Source organism: Megalobrama amblycephala, linkage group LG12, assembly GCF_018812025.1.
Source record: "Megalobrama amblycephala isolate DHTTF-2021 linkage group LG12, ASM1881202v1, whole genome shotgun sequence".
Taxonomy (NCBI): domain Eukaryota; kingdom Metazoa; phylum Chordata; class Actinopteri; order Cypriniformes; family Xenocyprididae; genus Megalobrama; species Megalobrama amblycephala.
The window spans coordinates 11,687,093-11,709,119 of record NC_063055.1 but is presented as its reverse complement, the minus strand read 5'-3'; the positions used below and the strand labels follow the sequence as shown (position 1 = coordinate 11,709,119).

At 36.0% G+C, this 22,027-nt stretch overlaps 1 protein-coding gene across 5 annotated transcripts in view; it reads left to right on the top strand.

Moving 5' to 3' along the window:
- prkcz (protein kinase C, zeta) overlaps positions 1-22,027 on the top strand; it is a 132,294-nt gene that overhangs the window by 85,214 nt on the left and 25,053 nt on the right. For all 5 annotated transcript variants that reach the window (XM_048208747.1, XM_048208745.1, XM_048208746.1 and 2 more), the window contains 9 exons: positions 1,413-1,471; positions 1,694-1,882; positions 5,724-5,821; positions 6,517-6,603; positions 12,808-12,943; positions 13,056-13,143; positions 13,277-13,396; positions 17,177-17,256; positions 20,616-20,705. In XM_048208747.1, coding sequence (XP_048064704.1) covers positions 1,413-1,471; positions 1,694-1,882; positions 5,724-5,821; positions 6,517-6,603; positions 12,808-12,943; positions 13,056-13,143; positions 13,277-13,396; positions 17,177-17,256; positions 20,616-20,705 — 947 coding nt within the window. The remainder of the gene's footprint in view (positions 1-1,412; positions 1,472-1,693; positions 1,883-5,723; positions 5,822-6,516; positions 6,604-12,807; positions 12,944-13,055; positions 13,144-13,276; positions 13,397-17,176; positions 17,257-20,615; positions 20,706-22,027) is intronic.

The window sequence follows — 22,027 nt, the reverse complement described above, 5'->3', positions numbered from 1 at the left end:
TTAAACTGTGAGGTACAATACGTGACAAAAAACAATAAAACATTTGATTTATTTAATCTAATTGAAAACAATACAATGTATTTTAGTGCAAAATGTCTTTTGAGAACATTTCTGAGTGGTGAATCAAACTAATTGATGAATCTTTTTATTTTATTTTATTTTTAATGTTGCTATAAAATGAACTGTCTGCATGAACAGTGTGAACTGTCTTCACTACAGTGAGATTGAGTAGACTTCCCAATCCAATTGCTGTAAAATTTAAAGGTGCCCTAGAATCAAAAATTTAATTTACTTTGGCATAGTTGAATAACAAGAGTTTAGTACATGGAAAAGACATACATTGAGTTTCAAACTCCATTGCTTCCTCCTTCTTGTGTAAATCTCATTTGTTTAAAAGACCTCAGAAAAACAGGCGAATCTCAACATAACACCAACTGTTACGTATCATTAATATGTACGCCCCCAATATTTGCATATGCCAGCTCATGTTCAAGGCATTAGACAAGGGCAGCCATTATTAACATCTGGATGTGCACAGCTGAGTCATCAGACTAGGTAAGCAAGCAAGAACAATAGCGAAAAATGGCAGATGGAGCGATAATAACATATTGGGGGCGTACATATTAATGATCCATGATTACATGACATTTTTAGTGATAGCGTGCGATTTAAAGGGGCCACGCACTGAATCGGTGCATAGTTAATGATGCCCCAAAATAGGCAGTTAAAAAAATTAATTAAAAAAAAATCACCTTAGACTTATATTACATCTTGTAAAAACTGGTTCTAGGGCACCTTTAAAGGGAAAAATGTCATTTTTTTCAATATTAAAATACTTTTTCCTATCATCTCCTAATATATAGATTAATATATTATTAATGATAATAATGATTGCTGATAAGCATTATTATTTCTGAGTGATGCATCATACTACTGCATTGAAATTGAACTGTCTGAATGGACCAATTCAGTCCACCCAATCCAACTACTGTTAAACTTAATTGAGAATTTTTTTTTTTATATCAAAATGCTTTCTTCTATCCCTTTCTTAATATATAAGTTAATAATAATACTAATACTAATAATAATAGTAATAATTACTGTTTTTATTATAATTATTGCTGATAATTATTTAAATTTTATTCTTATTTCTGAGTGATGCATCTTAATAAACCAATTCACTATAATGAATCAGATTTGCTAATCCAACTGCTGTGAACATTTTTAACTTTCTCCTATCCTCTCTCTAAATACTGTATATAGATTCATATATTCATAATATATCTCTCAGTTTCAGTTTCAATTTAAAGTGCTTTACTGGTTTGACTAATAATATATAGAATATTTGAAAAGGAAAGATTACACTAGGAGAAAATAATAAGAGAGACTCTCCCTCTTTCTCTGTTTCTCAGTTCCAGTCCCTTTCTTAGCACACAACCGGAAAGTGGAGAAAGCTGAAGATGATGCAGAGGTAAGATGCAGATCATAACAGATTGTCCCAAATTTCCACAAGGTATTATTCACTAATAATCATATACAAATGCTCCTACTCACATTCTTCATACCTATATAGTTTGTACAGGAAGTCAGGAATGCATGAAACCTCACCGTATTTCTGCAGCATTTTTGAGTTTGTTCAAGAGAAATGTTATAATAGTTTTGCACAAAAAGTTTCCGCTGTGTGTGCACACAGGATCTGAAGGCGGTGGTGGACGGGATCGAGGGGATTCAGATCTCTCAGTGTCTTGGCCTGGGGGACTTTGACCTGATCCGGGTCATCGGGAGGGGCAGTTACGCTAAAGTGCTGCTGGTCCGACTCAAGAAGAACGAACAGATTTACGCCATGAAGGTGGTGAAGAAAGAGCTGGTCCATGATGATGAGGTAACGGACTGTGTTGTCACGGTGATGATACGTGAGGGTGGGGCTGCTTCGGTTTTATCATGGTTCACGGTTTATCAGTGTGTTTGTTGCACCTCACATACTTATGAAAATGCAGGAAGTTATATAGTTTGGACATGTGATGGTAATTGACACCAGTAGGTGGTGCTGTGGGATTGTGCTCATTTTAAATTGCTAAATCCTCCATCACTAGCTAGGGGTTTTCAAGGGTTTTCTTAAGTTCATTCATACTAAAGATAAAGGCACTTCCCATTTTTCATGTGTCCACATATCATTTTCAGGAGCCAAATGAAGCTCATAATTGAGCATGGCATTAAAATAAAGTATGCCCACATTTAATTTTCAGAGAAAAGATCTTGCTTTTTTTTTAAATTATTATTATTATTATTATTATTATTAATTTCTCTAATTCTATTAATTAATTTTTTTTTTTACCTCTATCATATATTAAACTTTTTATATAGATGTCTATACATAGGTTTTATATAGTTGTTATTGTAATGTAGTAATAAATGTACAATAATTTTATTTATTTATTTATACCGTCATTCAAAAGTTTGGGGTCAGTATGATTTTTTTTTTTAAAGACATTTTAAAAAAAGACTTTCCATTTGAAACAGTGTTTTTGAACTGTTTTCAACACTGATGATAATAAGAAATGTTTCTTAAGCAGCACATCAGCATATAAGAGGATCATGTGACTGAAGACTGAGTAATTATGGTGAAAATTCAACTTTGCATCACAGGAACAAATTACTTTTAAGATATATTAAACAAAAATTTTTAATACATTTGATAAAATAAATGCAGCCATAGTGAACATAAGAGACTTCTTTCAAAAACATTAACAAATTTTACAGACCCCAAACTTTTGAATATTAGTGTGTTCATTTATTTATTTCAAAAATATAGCATTTGAATGCAGTGGAATTTGAATTTATGCAAAAAAGCAACATTGAGAGACATTATTATTTTTTGGTTGCATCAATTAATCAAAATCAAAGAGAAACCGAGTTTCTGTGCACTATAGCATTAGCGATATCTCTTTCTTTCTCTTCCTGTTACGAAACTTGATATGTGTGAACGGACATCAAACAGAAAGACAAACCGAACTGTACAGCTATTCATCACAATGTAAACTCTGTACAGTCAAAGCTATTGTGTCTTTGTAAACTTGGCACACTGAGGAACATAAAGCCATATGGCTGTCAGCTAACACACATGAATGAAGTTCACGAAGAGCAGAGGTCTTTCCAGAATGACAGAGACATTCAGTTGAACTCTGAATATGCACAAACAATGTAATGGCTTCCTGGAAGGCAGGCGTTCCTTCAAGGAATGTGTTCTCTTACTGTACTTTACATGTGCGTTCTTTGTAGGCTATGTATGTTGGGCAGTCACCATTCACACTTTAAGGTTGAGGCAATTTAATGATGCATTTAGTTCGGAATTCATGCAACAAATTGCAGTTTGACAACTTTTAAAAGGTTATAATTTAATTAAATAAATGTGAACGCTGCATGTTTAAAGTCAAAATTCAGTGCTGCTGCAGCACAATTACCTTTTTATTGCCTTTCTTTATGCACACTATTATCAGTGTTGGGGGTAACGCATTACAAGTTGCTTGAGTTACGTAATCAAGTAACTAGTAAAATAATGCATTACTTTTTTTACAACTTTTTTTAAATATGTAAGGCAAGTTACTTTGTTTTCACTTTTCTCCTGTCCCCATGTTGAGAGAAATCGAGAGTAAGTGTAGAGGCGTTATGTGTAAACATGACGATTATTGTAGTTCTAGACAAAATGTGAGCATTTACTCATCTCACTTGCTCAAAAACATGAATAATGACAGTGAACAGTGAAATGCAATCTCAGAATACTGCACAAACCTGCAATAATTAAATATATTAAATGAAGCAAATATACTTTATTTAATCTCACTATATTAACCATTGTCTTTGCTGCTGACCTTCAATGATCTAATTCAACCATACTAATAAGCAAAAATGACTTTTGATAAACAAACATCACATTTGTGATCAGCCTGAAGCTTATTCATTTCACTTTTGGTGTGAAAGGGCCTTTACATTTGCCAACAAATAGAACATTTGTTCAAAAGTTGTTATTAAAAAACAAACAAGCAAGCCCAGCCCAGGTGAGAACGCAAGTAACACATTACTTTCAATAAAAAGTAACTGTAATAGTTTTTTTTCTCTATGGATACTGCGCATTGATATATAATACACCATAGCTATTGGTCAACGTGTTTCTTTTAGCTCGACTGGAATGCTGTATTGAGCCGTCAGCATCCAGGACTGGAACTATCTGTTTTATTTCATTATTTTATTTTTCAAATTCTTGCCTGATTATCATATATGCATTTATGCACCTCATATGAATTGAGAGAGAGATTTGTGCATGAATAAACTGCAGACTATTAAAGTGGTTAAAAATTAAAAATGCTGAAAAACTTTTAAGAAATGCTGACTAGTCACAGTACCTAAAATATACAATTCCCTATCATATATTCATATTCATTTTAGCTTAAAATCCTGATGATGGAAAAACATTAGTAAATGAATTAAAGCCGATTGTTATTTGTCAATTACAATAAGGCTTATTATAGTTAACAAATAAAAAAAGCAAAAATGTTCATTTATTAAAATAAGCGTTAACTGAAATAAAATATGTATAAATATTTTATTTAAGCTAGTTGTCGAGGCAATATTTCTTGATGTAGTAAAATAACTGAAACTAAATAAATAATGATTAAAAAAAACTATATAGACATTAAAAATATTATATATCATCTGTTTCTCTTCATGTCTTTATGCTGAGACTGATTTCCAGTAATCTGCTTTCCACTCGTCCAGGAAATTAAATTGCTCTGGTTTTGGAAATCAGACTGTGTGTGCGTGTGTGTGTGGATCATGTTTTGCCTACATCGTGGGGCCAAAAGTCGCATGAGGAAAACGACTTGATAAATAATGCTAATTAAAATCTAAAAATCCAGTTTCAGTTAGTGTTAAGTTTAAGGTCAGGGGATAGAATACATCATTAGCTTGGCTTAAAAACAATATTCGCCAATGAAAACGCCCAGACGTGATAGAAAAACAAACTGTTTGTTTGGGCTGGGATCTCTCATTTCACCCTTAGCCTCTCAAAAGATGTTCGTTGTCGTTTTTCAACTTTTGTTGTTGAGTAACAGACGTTCTCTTGAGTTCTTTGAGCTGATTACAAGTGTTGCTTAATGTTAAAGTGTCGACAGAACAAAAATACTTGACTTTATCAACACATCACTGAGCCTTGTCTTCACACCCAGAGACATTCTCAATACAGATGTTTTGTAACATCCTGTCTGGACTGTTCTGTGAAATGAAAGTGTAAGCATGTTTCTAACAGATAAAAAAAAAAGATACTGTACAATATATACCTTTATTGACTGATCTTGAATTATTTACATGTCTGTTTCTCTTTTCTCTGTTGTCTTTCCTTTCTGCACTTTTTAAAGAAGAAGAGAAAGGTGCTTTTCTTCTTTTAAATCTGAGATTTAACTCCCCAAAGTGACAGCATGCAATAGTGCCAAGTGTTTTCCGCTGTTAAACGATCAATAGATGAGGTTTTTCTCAGAAAACACAGGCTTGTTTTTTTCTTTGTCCTGCAATATTCCCCCAGTAGAGGCGGTGAAACATCGTGTCCTCTCCTCTAGTTCTTAGAAAGCAGTGAACCAGATTTCTGTCATGATCATTTGCAGTTCATTATTCATGATAAGTCAAATGTCTCTCTCTCTCTCTCTCTCTCTCTCTCTTTTTTTCTGGTGTAGGACATTGACTGGGTCCAGACAGAGAAACACGTGTTTGAACAAGCATCGACCAATCCATTCTTAGTGGGACTTCACTCTTGCTTTCAGACAGAAAGCCGGTGAGAAGAGAATGTATTTCATTCAGCCAGGCTTTTTGTAATAGCACAATTAAAATAAGAAACCTTCGCCGCGAGAAAACAGCCATAAAATGTGAAACGATGAATCACAACTATGGCTACATTCACAAAATCAGTGTTTGAGGTTGACAACCGTGTTTTTTCACAGATTTGATCTTCAAATTGCACATAAAACTGCAGGTATGAGCGGATCAAATAATGTCTGTATAACAGGAAACCAAAGTCAATGGTGATAGCCATGTTTACAGCCTGTAACCATAGCACCAGATAATGATAGTAAATATTGTGTTTTTTTCTTCTGAGCTATTTTGGGCATTTTGGAACAGTCCTGCTGTTTTCATTCTCTCTGAAATGCCCCCAAATTATCTTTTCTTTCTTCCACCGAAACTCTTTAACAGGAGTTTATTCTAGCTGTACATCTGCACAATATTGCTATATATAACTTAAGAGTCTGACAGTACTAACAATAGTGAAAAATTACTCGCAACAGACAACTAGTAGTGTAACTCGACTGCGGAAAATTTAAGGGAGTCTCTTTGAGTTATAGAACATGGTTGTCAATCTCTTTCATGACCAAACGTAGTGTGAACGTATAGCCATCTCTCACATAGCACATCTGAAGCAAAACTAAATAAAATTTAAAAATAAATGATGAATGTCTCCTGCACTCCGTTTAGGCTGTTTCTAGTGATTGAGTATGTGAATGGAGGAGATCTCATGTTCCATATGCAGAGGCAGCGGAAGCTTCCAGAGGAACATGCCAGGTATGTGCAATTAAAAAAAGAGATTGATTGATTGATTGATTGATTTGATATTTTCAATACAGTAGGCCATTTAGATTAAGACTTATTTTATATGGGATGGATGGATGGATGGATGAAGGAGAGAAGGAACAAAGAGTTCAGATGAAGTGTTCAGATGAAACCGGTGGGTTGCTAGCCAAAAAATGTGTTGCAGGTCTGTTCTGAATGAGTTGCAGACAGCAGCAACTATAAATATAGCTGCAAGCAGCAATTACGGGGCCAAGCACAAAAACGGCACAATAAGCCAGCCAACACGGCTGGGAGCATCAGACCAACTGCAACAGTGAGCAATTAAAGACCTATTGAGATCATTCTAGACAAACGAGCTGAAAAATGATCAAAAATGAGGATTTACTGGTTCATCACTTTCGACCAATAGGTGGCGCTGTGTCCAAATTGTTGCGGTATGTTCAGAGTGAGGTGACAATGATACTTGCAAAGTTTGGTGTCAATATGTCAAAGCATTGCAGAGATACAGCTTCAAGAGTCGTTTTTGCATCATGCCTCAAATTCTTTGCTCCGCTATACGAAAACGGTTTGACTTATCGACTTGAATTCCATAACTTTTTGTCAGCATGGTCTGAAGATAATCTGGTTCAATTTTCGTGAAAATCGGAGCAACGGTCTAGGAGGAGATCGAAAAAGTAGGTTTTTAAAGAAAAACAATATGGCGGACAGGAATTTCAGCTGACTATGGAAAATTTTATATCTATGTTCTCAGCATGACTCAAGGAATCTACTGAGACAAGTTCCATTACAATCAGTAAATATAGTCAAAAGTTATTAGCATTTTTGTAAATTTGGTTATAACATTTGACCACAAGGTGGCGCCGTGCCGAAACTTCTCAGGCTCCTTCAGGGCATTGTCCCAATGACCCATACCGAGTTTCGTAACGATACGTTAATGCGTTCGTAAAATACAGCATTTTAGCATGAAATTCAAAATGGCTGACGGCCAAAATGTCCGATATGGGAAAATTGGACATTATTTGACTCGGCATGAAGCCCCGAATCCAACGAGACCAAATTTATGATTTTTGGACAAACCCATCAGAAGTTATAAGCAAAAATTACCATTTTTCATATCTCTGCACCAGTAGGTGGCGCTGCACCGAAACACTGCATGATGCCTCAGGTCATGCTTGTGATGACATGTACCAAGTTTGGTCTGAATACGATAAAGCGTTGGAGAGATACAGCCTTACTTCTATTTTCGCAAGCACTACGTACAATTCTTTCGCGTGTTTTTCGAAAACAGTTTGAGGAATCAACTTGAATTCCATAACTTTTTGTCGGCATGGTCTGAAGATGATCTGGTTCAATTTTCGTGAAAATCGGAGTAACGGCCTAGGAGGAGTTCGAAAAGTAGGTTTTTCAGAAAATTCAAAATGGCGGAAAAATTTTCATGACGGAAAATGACGTCATAGGCTTTCGATTTGTCTTGAGCCAAGGAATCAGAGGAAAAAGAATTTAGTTTCTAGCCCTTATGGTTCAAAAGTTATTAGCATAAACATAAGTGCAAATTTGGACAGCTGGTGGCGCTAGAGGGATTGAGTTAGAGACTCCAAATTTGCTATGGACACAGTTCAGACTGTCCTCTAACTGTGTGCCAAATTTCACAACTTTCCCGCAAGCGGTTCTAACGGCTTCCATAGACTTCCAGAGCGGAAGAAGAAGAATAATAATAAAGAAGAAAAAAAAGAACGCCAACGGATACAATAGGTGCCTACGCACCTTCGGTGCTTGGCCCCTAATTAAATAAATAATTAAATAAAATGCAACTAACCATATAGCCTAATAGTATATAGTTATGATAACAAAATAAATTGACTCAAAAATGGACACTATAGTTCAAATGTTTGGGGTCGGTACACGATTTTTTAATTTGTAATGTAATGTAAAACTGTTTTGTAATTTGATGTTTTAGTCTCTTATTCTTATCAAGGCTGCATTATTTTGTTATCTGTTTTAATGTTTTCGTAAACAGAAAATATTTCTTACACAAAAAAAAATGCTTTAGTTTTAAAGGCACAGTACGTAAGTTTCGCCACTAGAGGTCACTTTTTCAAAACAATAACAAAGGCGTTGTTTGATGACGCCGTGAATGAGTTTGGAATCATGGGAGTTGTTGTATTCACATCTACAGCCGATGGAAAGCAATCTGACGGGATTCGGGCAGATATCATGTTCGTGGCTAAGTTTTATCAATGTTGCTGTGATAAGAAGCAGTAACATTGAGAGCCTGGGACATTTTATGTTGCTGTTTTTATTTTGCTTATATGCTGCAGTTGGCCACTGCAGCTCCTTTTGCTTTGTTGTTTATGCGTATTTTATGATTAAAGTTACGCTTAAAGTTGTTTAAAGTCCGCCTCCTTCGTCCCTGAACTTGAACTTTGTTACATTTGATCACTTAAATTCACATATTGTTTTTATTTTTTTATTTTATTAAACTGCTGCGAGTGCTGCATTACTACTCATACAGGTCACTTTATCTGACAAATTAAAATGGTGGTGTAATGAAGGGCTGTTTTACTTGGTCAAAACAATCATACTTAAAGGTGCCCTAGAATTAAAAATTGAATTTATCTTGGCATAGTTAAATAACAAGAGTTCAGTACATGGAAATGACATACCGTGAGCCTCAAACTCCATTGTTTCCTCCTTCTTAAATAAATCTCACTTGTTTAAAAGACCTCCAAAGAACTGGCGAATCTCAACATAACACCGACTGTTACGTAACAGTCGGGATCATTAATATGTACGCCCCCAATATTTGCATATGCCAGCTCATGTTCAAGCATTAGACAAGGGCAGGACATCTGGATGTGCACAGCTGAATCATCAGACTAGGTAAGCAAGCAAGAACAATAGCGAAAAATGGCAGATGGAGCAATAATAACTGACATGATCCATGATATCATGATATTTTTAGTGATATTTGGAAATTGTCTTACTAAATGTTTCGTTAGCATGTTGCTAATGTACTGTTAAATGTGATTAAAGTTACCATCGTTTCTTACTGTATTCACGTAGACAAGACTGTCATTATTTTCATTTTTTAAACACTTGCAGTCTGTATAATTCATAAACACATCTTCATTCTTTATAAATCTCTCCAACAGTGTAGCATTAGCCGTTAGCCACGGAGGATAGCCTCAAACTCATTCAGAATCAAATGTAAACATCCAAATAAACACAATACTCACATAATCCGATGTATGCAAGCAGCATGCATGACGAACACTTTGTAAAGATCCATTTTGAGGGGTATATTAGCTGTGTGAACTTTGTTTATGCTGTTAAAGGCAAGCGCGAGCTCCGTGGGCGGGAACGTGAGCATTTAAAGGGGCCGCAGCCTAAATCGGCTCATATTTAATGATGCCCCAAAATAGGCAGTTAAAAAAATTTATTAAAAAAAATCTATGGGGTATTTTGAGCTGAAACTTCACAGACACATTCAGGGGACACCTTAGACTTATATTACATCTTTTAAAAAGACGATCTATGGCACCTTTAAATATGTGTTGAAGGTTATGAAAGTTATAACATGACTTCTATGTACTCCCGATAAATCAAGAAAACAAGAGATTCAAACAACAAGACTTACCGTGTTGAACAATGATTCTTTTTCTGTCAATAAAAGTATCTAAAGAGTTGCTCACCTGTCTAATAAAACACATAACTACAGGTAGTGCTGATGTGACATCATTGACAGGTGACTCAATGACACGGACCGTTACACTGGTTAAAATAGCTGATTCCTCTGGATTTAAACATTGTTGGAAACGTTTGGGATAATGTAAGCACAACAGTCAACAAAATATATAACATTGTTCTAGTGGTTTTTGTTTATTTTAATCCAAAAATCTTACATATTGTGCCTTTAAGCTCACGGCATGTACCATCGCAGATGTCAGACTTCAAAAACATGACTCATCTGTATAGTTTTATTAACTTGAAATTGTCCATCCTAATGTTTAAACCAAAACCATGCCCTTGGTTCGAATGCAGATCTCATACACTTCTGTTAGGCTATTTTTGTTAGATGATGACTCCTCCTCAGTGAATCCTGTTACAGCGACTGATCAGAGCTCTGCTGTAATGCCCCTTTCACACGTCTGATAAACTGAGATCAAACACAGGCTAATTAGTAGAGTCAAGCGCACCCTGACAGGTCCTATCAATATGCGTCCTGCACACCGCACATATGCAAATCCACATGCTAATTACGGGTAATGAGCCTAAATATTCATGAGTTGCTCCTAAAGGTCTCAGGAGCCCTTGCTGAGCGCCAACATGAAGCAAACGATGCAGAGTGCCAGACGTGAAACCTGATCGGAAATGTCACCGCTCATTTTTTCTACTTTGAACACCTTTCTTTTTCTTTTTGTTTTTTCTAACTTTAGACAGGCAAATTTTGAGACTGTTAGAAGCACAGCTCCCGCTTGGGAAAATCTCAAAAAATGTATCTAATATTCTGTGTTGATTTCACACATACAGTGGGTACGGAAAGTATTCAGACCCTCTTAAATGTTTCACTCTTTGTTATATTGCAGCCATTTGCTAAAATCATTTAAGTTAATTTTTTTCCTCATTAATGTACACACAGCACCCCATATTGAGAGAAAAACACAGAATTGTTGACATTTTTGCAGATTTATTAAAAAAGAAAAACTGAAATATCACATGGTCCTAAGTATTCAGACCCTTTGCTCAGTATTTAGTAGAAGCACCCTTTTGATCTAATACAGCCATGAGTCTTTTTGGGAAAGATGCAACAAGTTTCTCACACCTGGATTTGGGGATCCTCTGTCATTCCTCCTTGCAGATCCTCTCCAGTTCTGTCAGGTTGGATGGTAAACGTTGGTGGACAGCCATTTTTAGGTCTCTCCAGAGATGCTCAATTGGGTTTAAGTCAGGGCTCTGGCTGGGCCATTCAAGAACAGTCACGGAGTTGTTGTGAAGCCACTCCTTCGTTATTTTAGCTGTGTGCTTAGGGTCATTGTCTTGTTGGAAGGTAAACCTTCGGCCCAGTCTGAGGTCCTGAGCACTCTGGAGAAGGTTTTCGTCCAGGATATCCCTGTACTTGGCTGCATTCATCTTTCCCTCGATTGCAACTAGTCGTCCTGTCCCTGCAGCTGAAAAACACCCCCACAGCATGATGCTGCCACCACCATGCTTCACTGTTGGGACTGTATTGGACAGGTGATGAGCAGTGCCTGGTTTTCTCCACACATACTGCTTAGAATTAAGGCCAAAAAGTTCTATCTTGGTCTCATCAGACCAGAGAATCTTATTTCTCACCATCTTGGCGTCCTTCTGGTGTTTTTTAGCAAACTCCATGCGGGCTTTCATGTTTCTTGCACTGAGGAGAGGCTTTCGTTGGGCCACTCTGCCATAAAGCCCCGACTGGTGGAGGGTTGCAATGATGGTTGACTTTCTACAACTTTCTCCCATCTCCCGACTGCATCTCTGGAGCTCAGCCACAGTGATCTTTGAGTTCTTCTTTACCTCTCTCACCAAGGCTCTTCTCCCCCGATAGCTCAGTTTGGCCAGACGGCCAGCTCTAGGAAGGGTTCTGGTCATCCCAAACGTCTTCCATTTAAGGATTATGGAGGCCACTGTGATCTTAGGAACCTTAAGTGCAGCAGAAATGCTTTTTTTGTAACCTTGGCCAGATCTGTGCCTTGCCACAATTCTGTCTCTGAGCTCTTCAGGCAGTTCCTTTGACCTCATGATTCTCATTTGCTCTGACATGCACTGTGAGCTGTAAGGTCTTATATAGACAGGTGTGTGGCTTTCCTAATCAAGTCCAATCAGTACAATCAAACACAGCTGGACTCAAATGAAGGTGTACAAACCATCTCAAGGATGATCAGAAGAAATGGACAGCACCTGAGTTAAATATATGAGTGTCACAGCAAAGGGTCTGAATACTTAGGACCATGTGATATTTCAGTTTTTCTTTTTTAATAAATCTGCAAAAATGTCAATTCTGTGTTTTTCTGTCAATATGGGGTGCTGTGTGTACATTAATGAGGAAAAAAAATGAACTTTATGTGTGTTAAATGTGGAAATCAACAATTCATCTTCAATTATTTCTCATCTGTATGCATTGAAAATGACGAGTCTTACCAATGACTTATTTTTTCCTGTTTCCTACAGATTTTATGCTGCTGAAATTTGCATCGCTCTTAATTTTCTGCATGAGAAGGGCATTATTTACCGGGATTTAAAACTGGACAATGTACTATTGGACCAGGATGGCCATATCAAACTTACAGACTATGGCATGTGCAAGGTAGATCCTAATGCTGATCACAAAAGAAGTAGCGAGAGTTGTATCTCTGAATAAGTCAAAACATACTGTTACAACAGGGTGGAACTCATAACAGATATTTTAATTGTTTCAGGAGGGAATCAGACCAGGTGACACCACCAGCACTTTCTGTGGGACGCCCAACTACATCGCCCCAGAGATCCTGAGGGGAGAGGATTACGGTAGGTGTGACTACATGAAACCATACAGGTCCTCGCTATCTATACTGCACAATCATAGTAAAATGTATTTATTTACTGTTATGTGAATCATACTGATAAAGACTGAACTCACTCTTCTTTCTCTGTGTCTCAGGGTTCAGTGTTGACTGGTGGGCCTTGGGTGTGCTCATGTTTGAAATGATGGCAGGCCGATCTCCCTTCGACATCATCACTGACAATCCTGATATGAACACAGAGGAATATCTCTTCCAGGGTGAGTACTTGTGAATTCAATGTTTAGTTCAATTCAATAGTTCAGCATAAACCATGTATTATGGGAGTTTTATTTACTCTCCAAAGCCAATTTTTGCTTGCATTTTACAGTGATGCAGCGACTTAAATAAATCTATGGTAACACTTTATTTTACAGTGTTCTTGTTTCACATGTTACATGTAGTTACTATAGTAATAACTATAAATTATGCATAATTACATGCAACTAACACTAAACCAAACCCTAATCCTAACCCTAACCCTATAGTGAGTACATATAGTTTATTATTATTACTCAGTACTTAAGTGTATAATTACACTGTAACACAGACACCTTAAAATAAAGTGTAACCAGATCTCTTCATCCTTTTTTCCGAATTTTAGATGGTATGTTCGATTGTGGTAGAGGAGTGAAAAGGACACAAAGCATATTTTTTGTCACAAATTTCATCAAATGTATTCTAGTCCTTTTTACTTTGTAATAGCATATAATTTTAGTTACCAAAATCATTATTTTTTATAACAAAATTATAATTAAAAAAATTATTCTTGACAAGTTTTTATTATATACTATATATTTTAATTTAAATTGTTTAATTAAAATATTTTTTCATCTCGTCTTCACTATCGTTGACAAAATCCTGTCAAGTATTCTTGCAGTAAAATAATTATTTAACATATAGTATAAAATAATTTTGTTTTACATGACCATTTTCCTCCCCCTCTCTGGCATTTCTTGATATTTCTTCCCTAAATTTCTTCACAAATCACAAATACACATCACGAGCACATGCTCTCTTTGTGAGAAAAAGATTCACTTTTTTCACAATTAAATTGTTGGTTAAAAGTGAAAAACATGAATGACATCAATCTTTCTGTTCAGTCATACAAGTTTGATTTCATTAAAACTTGAATTACTGAACTGAAAGTATGTAATGAACATGATTTCATCAGTATATATAGTTGAAGATTAGTATTTATATATTTACATAAAAGCATACAATTCATTTTAAATAATTAGACTGTGCCTGCATTATAAGTATTTAAAATGTACTCTTAGATGTTTCCTTAGATGTTTCCTTTATATGAAAATGATTCAGTACAGCTAAAACAATCACTAATTAGTAAAAATTAGTAAATTTAAGGTATAAAAGCATTGACATTTATTACTTAGATCTTATTTGAGAGACAGTGGGTTAAAATGATTTATTGTGGGTGTAACACTCTTGACATGTTGTATGAAATTTGATGTTATGATCTAGTCTGGTAATGGTCCAGTTCCTTACACACACGTTTCTTACACCAAAACATGGGAAGTTACACCACCGTTCAAAAGTTTGTGGTCGGTAAGATTTTTAAATATTTTTGAAAGAAGTCTCTTATGCTCGCCAAGGCTGCATATATTTGATGAAAATTACAGTAGTATTGTGAATATTATTACAATTTAAAATAACTGTTTTCATTTTAGTAAATTTTCAAATGCAACAAAGAATTTTCAGGATTCTTTGATGAATAGAAAGTTGAAAAGAACTGCATTTATTAGAATTATATTTTTTTTGTAACATAAATGTCTTTACAGTCACTTTTGATCAATTTAATGTGTCTTTGCTGAATAAAAGTTTTAATTTCTTTAAAAAAATATTACTAACCACACACTTTTAAACAGTAATATAGATTTGTAGTATTCTGTAGTATATCGTTGCTGTCGGGTGGAAACCTCTGCATTTTGTTTTTCTTTTTCATACATCATTACTATTGGTCACCGTTTGTCTGTCTGTGGGTTTGCAAATAATCAACCACAGAAAAGTACTAAAAAGAGCTTGTGACTAAACCTTGTAACTCTATTGGATCCTCAAACTGTCGGTAAAACGTTATAACTCCACCCTGCCTATATTGTGAATGAAGTGCAGCACGCAGTTTGGAACATCTCTGCTTGTTTGCAATGCAAGGGTAAATAAGGACCAAGAAACAATATCTATATATAAAGGCTAATATTTTATGTATCATAGAGTCACAGCCAACACAGTCTTAAAGGTCCCGTTTTTTCTTGGTTTTTTGAAGCTTTGATTGTGTTTATAGTGTGCAATATAACATGTGTTCATGTTTCGCGTGTAAAAACACAGTATTTTTCACATAATTTACTTATCTGTATACCGCTGTTTCCACTGTCATAAAAACGGGCTGATGACTTCCTTGTTCTATGAAGTCCCTCCTTCAGAAATACGTAACGAGTTCTGATTGTGCCAGCGGTTCCTGTGTTGTGATTCGACAGCTCTGAGCGCACTGTGCCCGGAAAAGTCACGCCTCTTACCATAACGTGGAGATGCACGCGCTCAGTGTTATTGTAAACATGTCTTTAATTTTACGCTATCAATTTGAGCCGGAATCAGACCCGGTGATTGGACTGCGGGATGAAAATAACAGCGTTTCGACGACATGCCGACAAACACACTCTACAAACGCAACTCTTGTGTATTCCTGTGGGCGGAGGTTCGTCAAAAAACTGTTTTAGTGACGTCATTAAAGAAGGAAGTAGAGGGATGTAGTCCAAACTGGCCGTTCGATGTAGGCGACTTCTGTTAAATAAAATATCTCGCTTGGCATTGAACTTTGAGCTTTAAAATTTTACAGATTTTATTTATACTCTAACAACAACATTACACACTAACTAAAGTTTGAAACATGGGATCACGAAGAACGGGACCTTTAAATTGTCTGTGTGTAGCACTTCATTTTAATAACATGAGATTTTGGTCAAATGACAGAAAAAAATGAGTGCCCACATAGCTATAGTGAATTTTTATAACCTGTAAGTTGATGAAAACGCAATGCATTTTATGTGATATGTTCATATATATTTCTGAGGCCTTCCTGGCATTTGTGTAATTCCTTTATGACACATTCTTTCATCCCCCCTTTCCTCGCCTCCCTTCCATCTCCAGTGCAGAGAGTGTGTGGTCATCTGCTTCCCTGTCTGTTCTCTAGTGCTCCAGCCGCGAGGGCAGCGTGCTCCTGGATCACTCTCGTTCATACAGACACACACAACATGAACCTGGATATCTCTCCACAACCGGAACTCCGTTCCCCCCATCCAAACCTCAGTTCGTCCATATGCTGCAGCGTCGTCCCGGTCCAACCTCCCCCCGGCCCTACACGGCCTCCCCTGCCGGCGCTCCGCCGCCCACCCAGGAGCAGGGCAGATGCTGCCACCGCCGAGCCAACACTTTAGCCGCTTTCGGGCCGCCGTCCAAACCGCGTCACAGCAGCAGGGCAGAGCCCCAGCAAGACCTAAATCCCTTTAGCTTTTCATTCGGAAAAGAAAACAAACAGGGGATGTGGCATTCAGAGAGGGGAAAGATAAACGCTCGTCTGCACTCCGTCTTTGAGAGAGAGATGAAATTTAACAGGCTTTACTTCTGGACGGTTGCCCAAGATACGCAACTGTAAAAGAAATCCAAAAAAATGCAGGGATGAGACGTATTAAAAAGACATTTTTTTTACTTTTTGTGGGGTGTTTTAAATCCACTTAACACCGCGACAGAATTTTATGAATTTACAGAAATAAACACGGAGCGGAGAGGAATCTTTTGAGTCTTTGATTGAATATCGAAGGGTTTATTCAGGCGTCTGTAGTGTGTGGGTGTATGAGCGAGAGATTTTGTGTGTGTGGGTTAAAGCCTGTCTCTCTCTAACACTGCCTCACAACACGACGGGCATACTCTGCAAGAATGACTCATACTCTTTTATCTTCTGTCTTTCTTTTTCCCCCTCTCTCTTTCAGTAATTTTGGAGAAGCCGATACGGATTCCCAGGTCATTGTCTGTTAAGGCTGCGAGTGTGCTGAAAGGTTTTCTGAACAAGGTGAGAACAGAATGTACTTGGTACGTGAACGAACACTGCGATACCGCTGTCGTGTTTTTGCGAAACACAAGGAGACGAGGTTATACAGAACAACAAAAGAAAAGACTGCAGAGATATGGAGTAAAAAAAATTAAATTATATTATTAGTGGTATTGAATAAACTAGTAATGCATGTAGCAATACCAAGGTTAAGGGTTTCCCAATACCTTGAATAGGCTGTAAGGTGCTGTGAAAAAAAGGACTCTGTAAAAACATTTCATGAACTCCAAGGTCATGCTTCTATCAACGTCAGTGTGATTTCAACTTAATTTCTTAGAAACTGTGTTTACGCACTGAATATCTGCAATGAAATTCTACTACTCCCAACCCTGAAATGACATGCACCAATCAGCGAAGTTTTTGTAGGCTAGTGGAGTTTAGGAAGGTAATATTAGCTATAGCCTATAAGAAATAAATTAAGATTTGAAGCATTGCAATGTAGGGGTGTGACGATATTAAAACGTGACGAGATTTCTCATTGTGATATTGCCATGACGGAGTGTGAGGGTGAAATTAGGATAGAATACGCTACGTTTACATTACGCCTCCACTGTCATTCTGCTTTTTATACAAATAAAAATTCATAATTCAGTTGGATAATGGTCGCTTCAGCTCCATCCTGCTCATCCAACACAAGCTGCAGAATCGTACGTAGTGCAGCAGGAATCAGAGTTCCTTGATCACGCGATGAGAGTAAGTGACTGACAAGACCGTGGCAGAGGATTCATTGCACAACAGAGCCTAATTGTCTGACAAATGACTGATCTAGTAGAATCCGCGCTCAGCACCGCTGCTTCCTGTTCACAGAGTACGTACAAAAGCGAAAGTAAAACGCGAGCGCACATTCAAACCCGATTTCAATACCCCACATTTTGAGTATTGTTCTTTTACTGCATAATACTGATAGTTTTACTGATAATTCATACTTAGAAAGTAGAACTGAAATGACATTCATTACAAGATGATTAGTTAAACATTTCAAATGCACCTGCAGACTATTTTTCTCTAGTCATGTATTTCGTCATTGAGGATTTCTTAAATACTGTGTAAAAATCTTGTCTCGTTCTCGTGAACTCAATCTCATTTCTCGTCTCGTGAGCTAACTGTCTCATCACACCCCTATTGTAATGTTTTACCTATTCTGTTTTATATTTTGGTTATATATTTCACTTAATATTTTTAGCAAAAATTCTGTCAGTGGTACAGTCTTTCTATTCATACGAAATTCAAAAGTCCACTACTTCTTAGGTATGTATAATATAATTTTATTATTATAATGAAGATATATATTATATATTTTATTATATTTTTATATAGTTATATATACGGAAGAGGATTAGGGCCAAGCAATAATAAAAAAAATAAAACCATCTCGAGATTAAAGTTGTTAAATTTCGAGAAAAAAGTCGAAATAAAATGTTGAGAATAAACTCATTAAATTATGAGAAAAAACTTGGTAAATTTCAAGAAAAAAGTCTAGATAAAATGTTGAGAATAAACTTGTTAAATTATGAGAAAAAACTTGGTAAATTTCAAGAAAAAAATTCGAGATAAATTGTTGAGAACAAATTCGTTAAATTATGAGAAAAATGTCATTAAATTTCAAGAAAAAAGTCGAGATAAAATGTTGAGAATAAACTCATTAAATTATGAGAATAAAGTCATTAAATTACGAGAAAAAAGTCGTTAAATTTCAAGAAAAAAAGTCTAGGTAAAATGTTGAGAATAAACGAGAAAAAACTCGTTACATTTCGAGAAAAAAGTCGAGATAAAATGTTGAGAATAAAGTCATTAAATTACAAGAAAAAAGTTGTTAAATTATGAGAACAAATTCGATAAATTATGAGAAAAATGTCGTTAAATTTCAAGAAAAAAGTTGAGATAAAATGTTGAGAATAAAGTCATTAAATTACAAGAAAAAAGTCGTTAAATTATGAGAACAAATTCGTTAAATTATGAGAAAAATATCGTTAAATTTCAAGAAAAAAGTCGAGATAAAATGTTGAGAATAAACTCATTAAATTATGAGAATAAAGTCATTAAATTACGAGAAAAAAGTCGTTAAATTACGAGAACAAATTCGTTAAATTATAAGAAAAATGTCGTTAAATTTCAAGAAAAAGTTTAGATAAAATGTTGAGAATACAGTTATTAAATTACGAGAAAAAAGTTGTTAAATTATGAGAACAAATTCGTAATTTAACGAATTTGTTCTTGTAATTTAACAACTTTTTTCTTACAATTTAATGATTTTATTCTCAACATTTTATCTCGACTTTTTTCTCAAAATATAACAACATTTTTCTCATAATTTAACGAATTTGTTCCCGTAATTTAACGACTTATTTCTCATAATTTAACGAGTTTATTCTCAACATTTTATCTCGACTTTTTTCTCGAAATTTAACAAGTTTTTTCTCGTAATTTAACGAGTTTATTCTCAACATTTTATCTCAACTTTTTTCTCGAAATTTAACAAGTTTTTTCTCGAAATTTAACAACTTCAATCTCAAGATGGTTTTATTTTTTTATTATTGCTTGGCCCTAATCCTCTTCCGTAGTTATATAATATAAATAATTTATAATAAAAACTATAAAAGACAGTACTGGTATTTTGTAATAAGCAAACCCAGACTGACTCTTACAAAATTCTTTTCATAATGAGTAGTTTCTTCTTTTTCTGCTGAAAACTTGATCACTGTTACGCTCCATTACACAAGAAAAGATGGATGAGAAACAAATAGGCTCTTAGGGAAGAAAAATGCTATAATTCATGAACATTGCACACTGAGGTTTATAAACGAGGGTCTTAACTCTACTCAAACGTGCACACAGTTTGCCTCTGATAGAACAAATATATGTGCTATAATTAGGAGGGTCATCATCCTCCAGATGAAACTGATCTCTTGAGGGTGCACACACTTCTTTTCGTGTGCCTGTGTGTGTGCGGCTTGATTAAATCTATGAATAATGAAGCGTTTTCCTTTAATCGTCAAGACAAATTGCGTTTATTGAAGCTCTGGGGTTCCTCAAACTCAACAACGGCCTGTAATCAGTGTTATCAGCCCTCTTAGCCACTGCCTGATTCATTGAGATTAAATGAGCGTAGATCAGTGCAGCGAGTTGCTCCAAGACCCCTGAATCCTCATCTAACATCTCAGAGCACAAGATAACGTGTGCACTAGTGAATGTGTTTTGGGTTAAACTCCACTTTCCTGAAATAAAGAGTACATGAAATGAAGTTTCATGTTTTTGAAGTTCTCTACACCAGATCTGGCTTTTGTTAGATGTGTTATTAATAGGGTGTGTGTTCTGTTTAGGACCCGAAAGAGAGGCTGGGATGCCAAGTTCAGACTGGATTCACAGACATCAAGGCTCATACGTTCTTCAGAAGCATAGACTGGGACCAGGTAGGCTTTTTGTCGCTTTTTATATGGAGACCAAAAAAGTCTATAATATTTAGAGACTTAAAGGTGCCCTAGAATCAAAAATTGAATTTACCTTGGCATAGTTGAATAACAAGAGTTCAGTACATGGAAATGACATACAGTGAGTCTCAAACTCCATTGTTTCCTCCTTCTTATATAAATCTCATTTGTTTAAAAGACCTCTGAAGAACAGGTGAATCTCAACATAACACCTAGGTAACAAGGTATTACCTTTCAAGTAGTGTGTAATATAGCTCTTCGTGAACGAAAAAGGTCTGCAGAGTTTTGCACGATAAATGGAGTTATTGTCTCCCAAAAGAACAAACCAATTCTGAACTGCCTGAAATGAATCATACTAGTCTTACTTCCTGCACAAACCTACATAGGTTTGTAACTAATTTACATAATGCCAGCCTATGGTCTTCATTGGCTGCCTGCGAACAATGTCTACTTTGGCCCACCCTCAAACACTGTAGTTGTAGCTGAAGCATGGAAAAGTTTGGTTTGTGTTGTCAACATGTCGAAAAGATGTGTTTTACGCACAAATCCACTTGCATGAGGATGAGGACTTGGGCTCGAATTGATACGGTATTGGACCGATGCCATCGTTACTGTTCATGAGGAGCTGAAATTCAGATATGGAAATGGGCGTTTCTTTTCCGACACATGCTGTAATCAGTAGACCAATCATAACAGATTGGGCAATCTGACCAATCAGAGCAGAGTAGTCTCTCGGAAAGGAGGTGTTTAGAGACAATGGATTATTTTTCAAACTGTTTAGAGAAAAGCGGTAATGCTGCAATGTATATAATGAAAAAATGAAAGTGTTTTTTGACTTTAGATGCATGTAAATCTATTGTAAGACCTTCAAAACAAAATTAGGAACCTTTAAAATAGCATAATAGGGGCACTTTTAAAAGTTGCAATGGGAGTTATCCAACAGGATCTGGTTTATAATACTGACCCAAACCCAGATTGAATCGGATTCCTAAGGAGTTACAACAACAGTAAAAATACTAGGATTACAGCAACTCTATGAGTTGTTTATGAACTACACTTTAGGAAGAGAGGATGCAGTGTGTGGTCATTGATAGGTGGGTGTTATTCTCTGTATGAGCAGCAAAAATTAAAGGGAATATCAAATGAGATTCAGCCTTTGCTGAAGCGGCACAAAGGTTTAAGAGGAGGATGTTAATTGGTCTGGTATAAATGATGCACACAATGCTGAAACATGAAAGTCAGTGAGAGAGCATACAATATTCAGGAATTGCAGTGTGTGTGTGTGTAGTAAAAATGTGCACAGT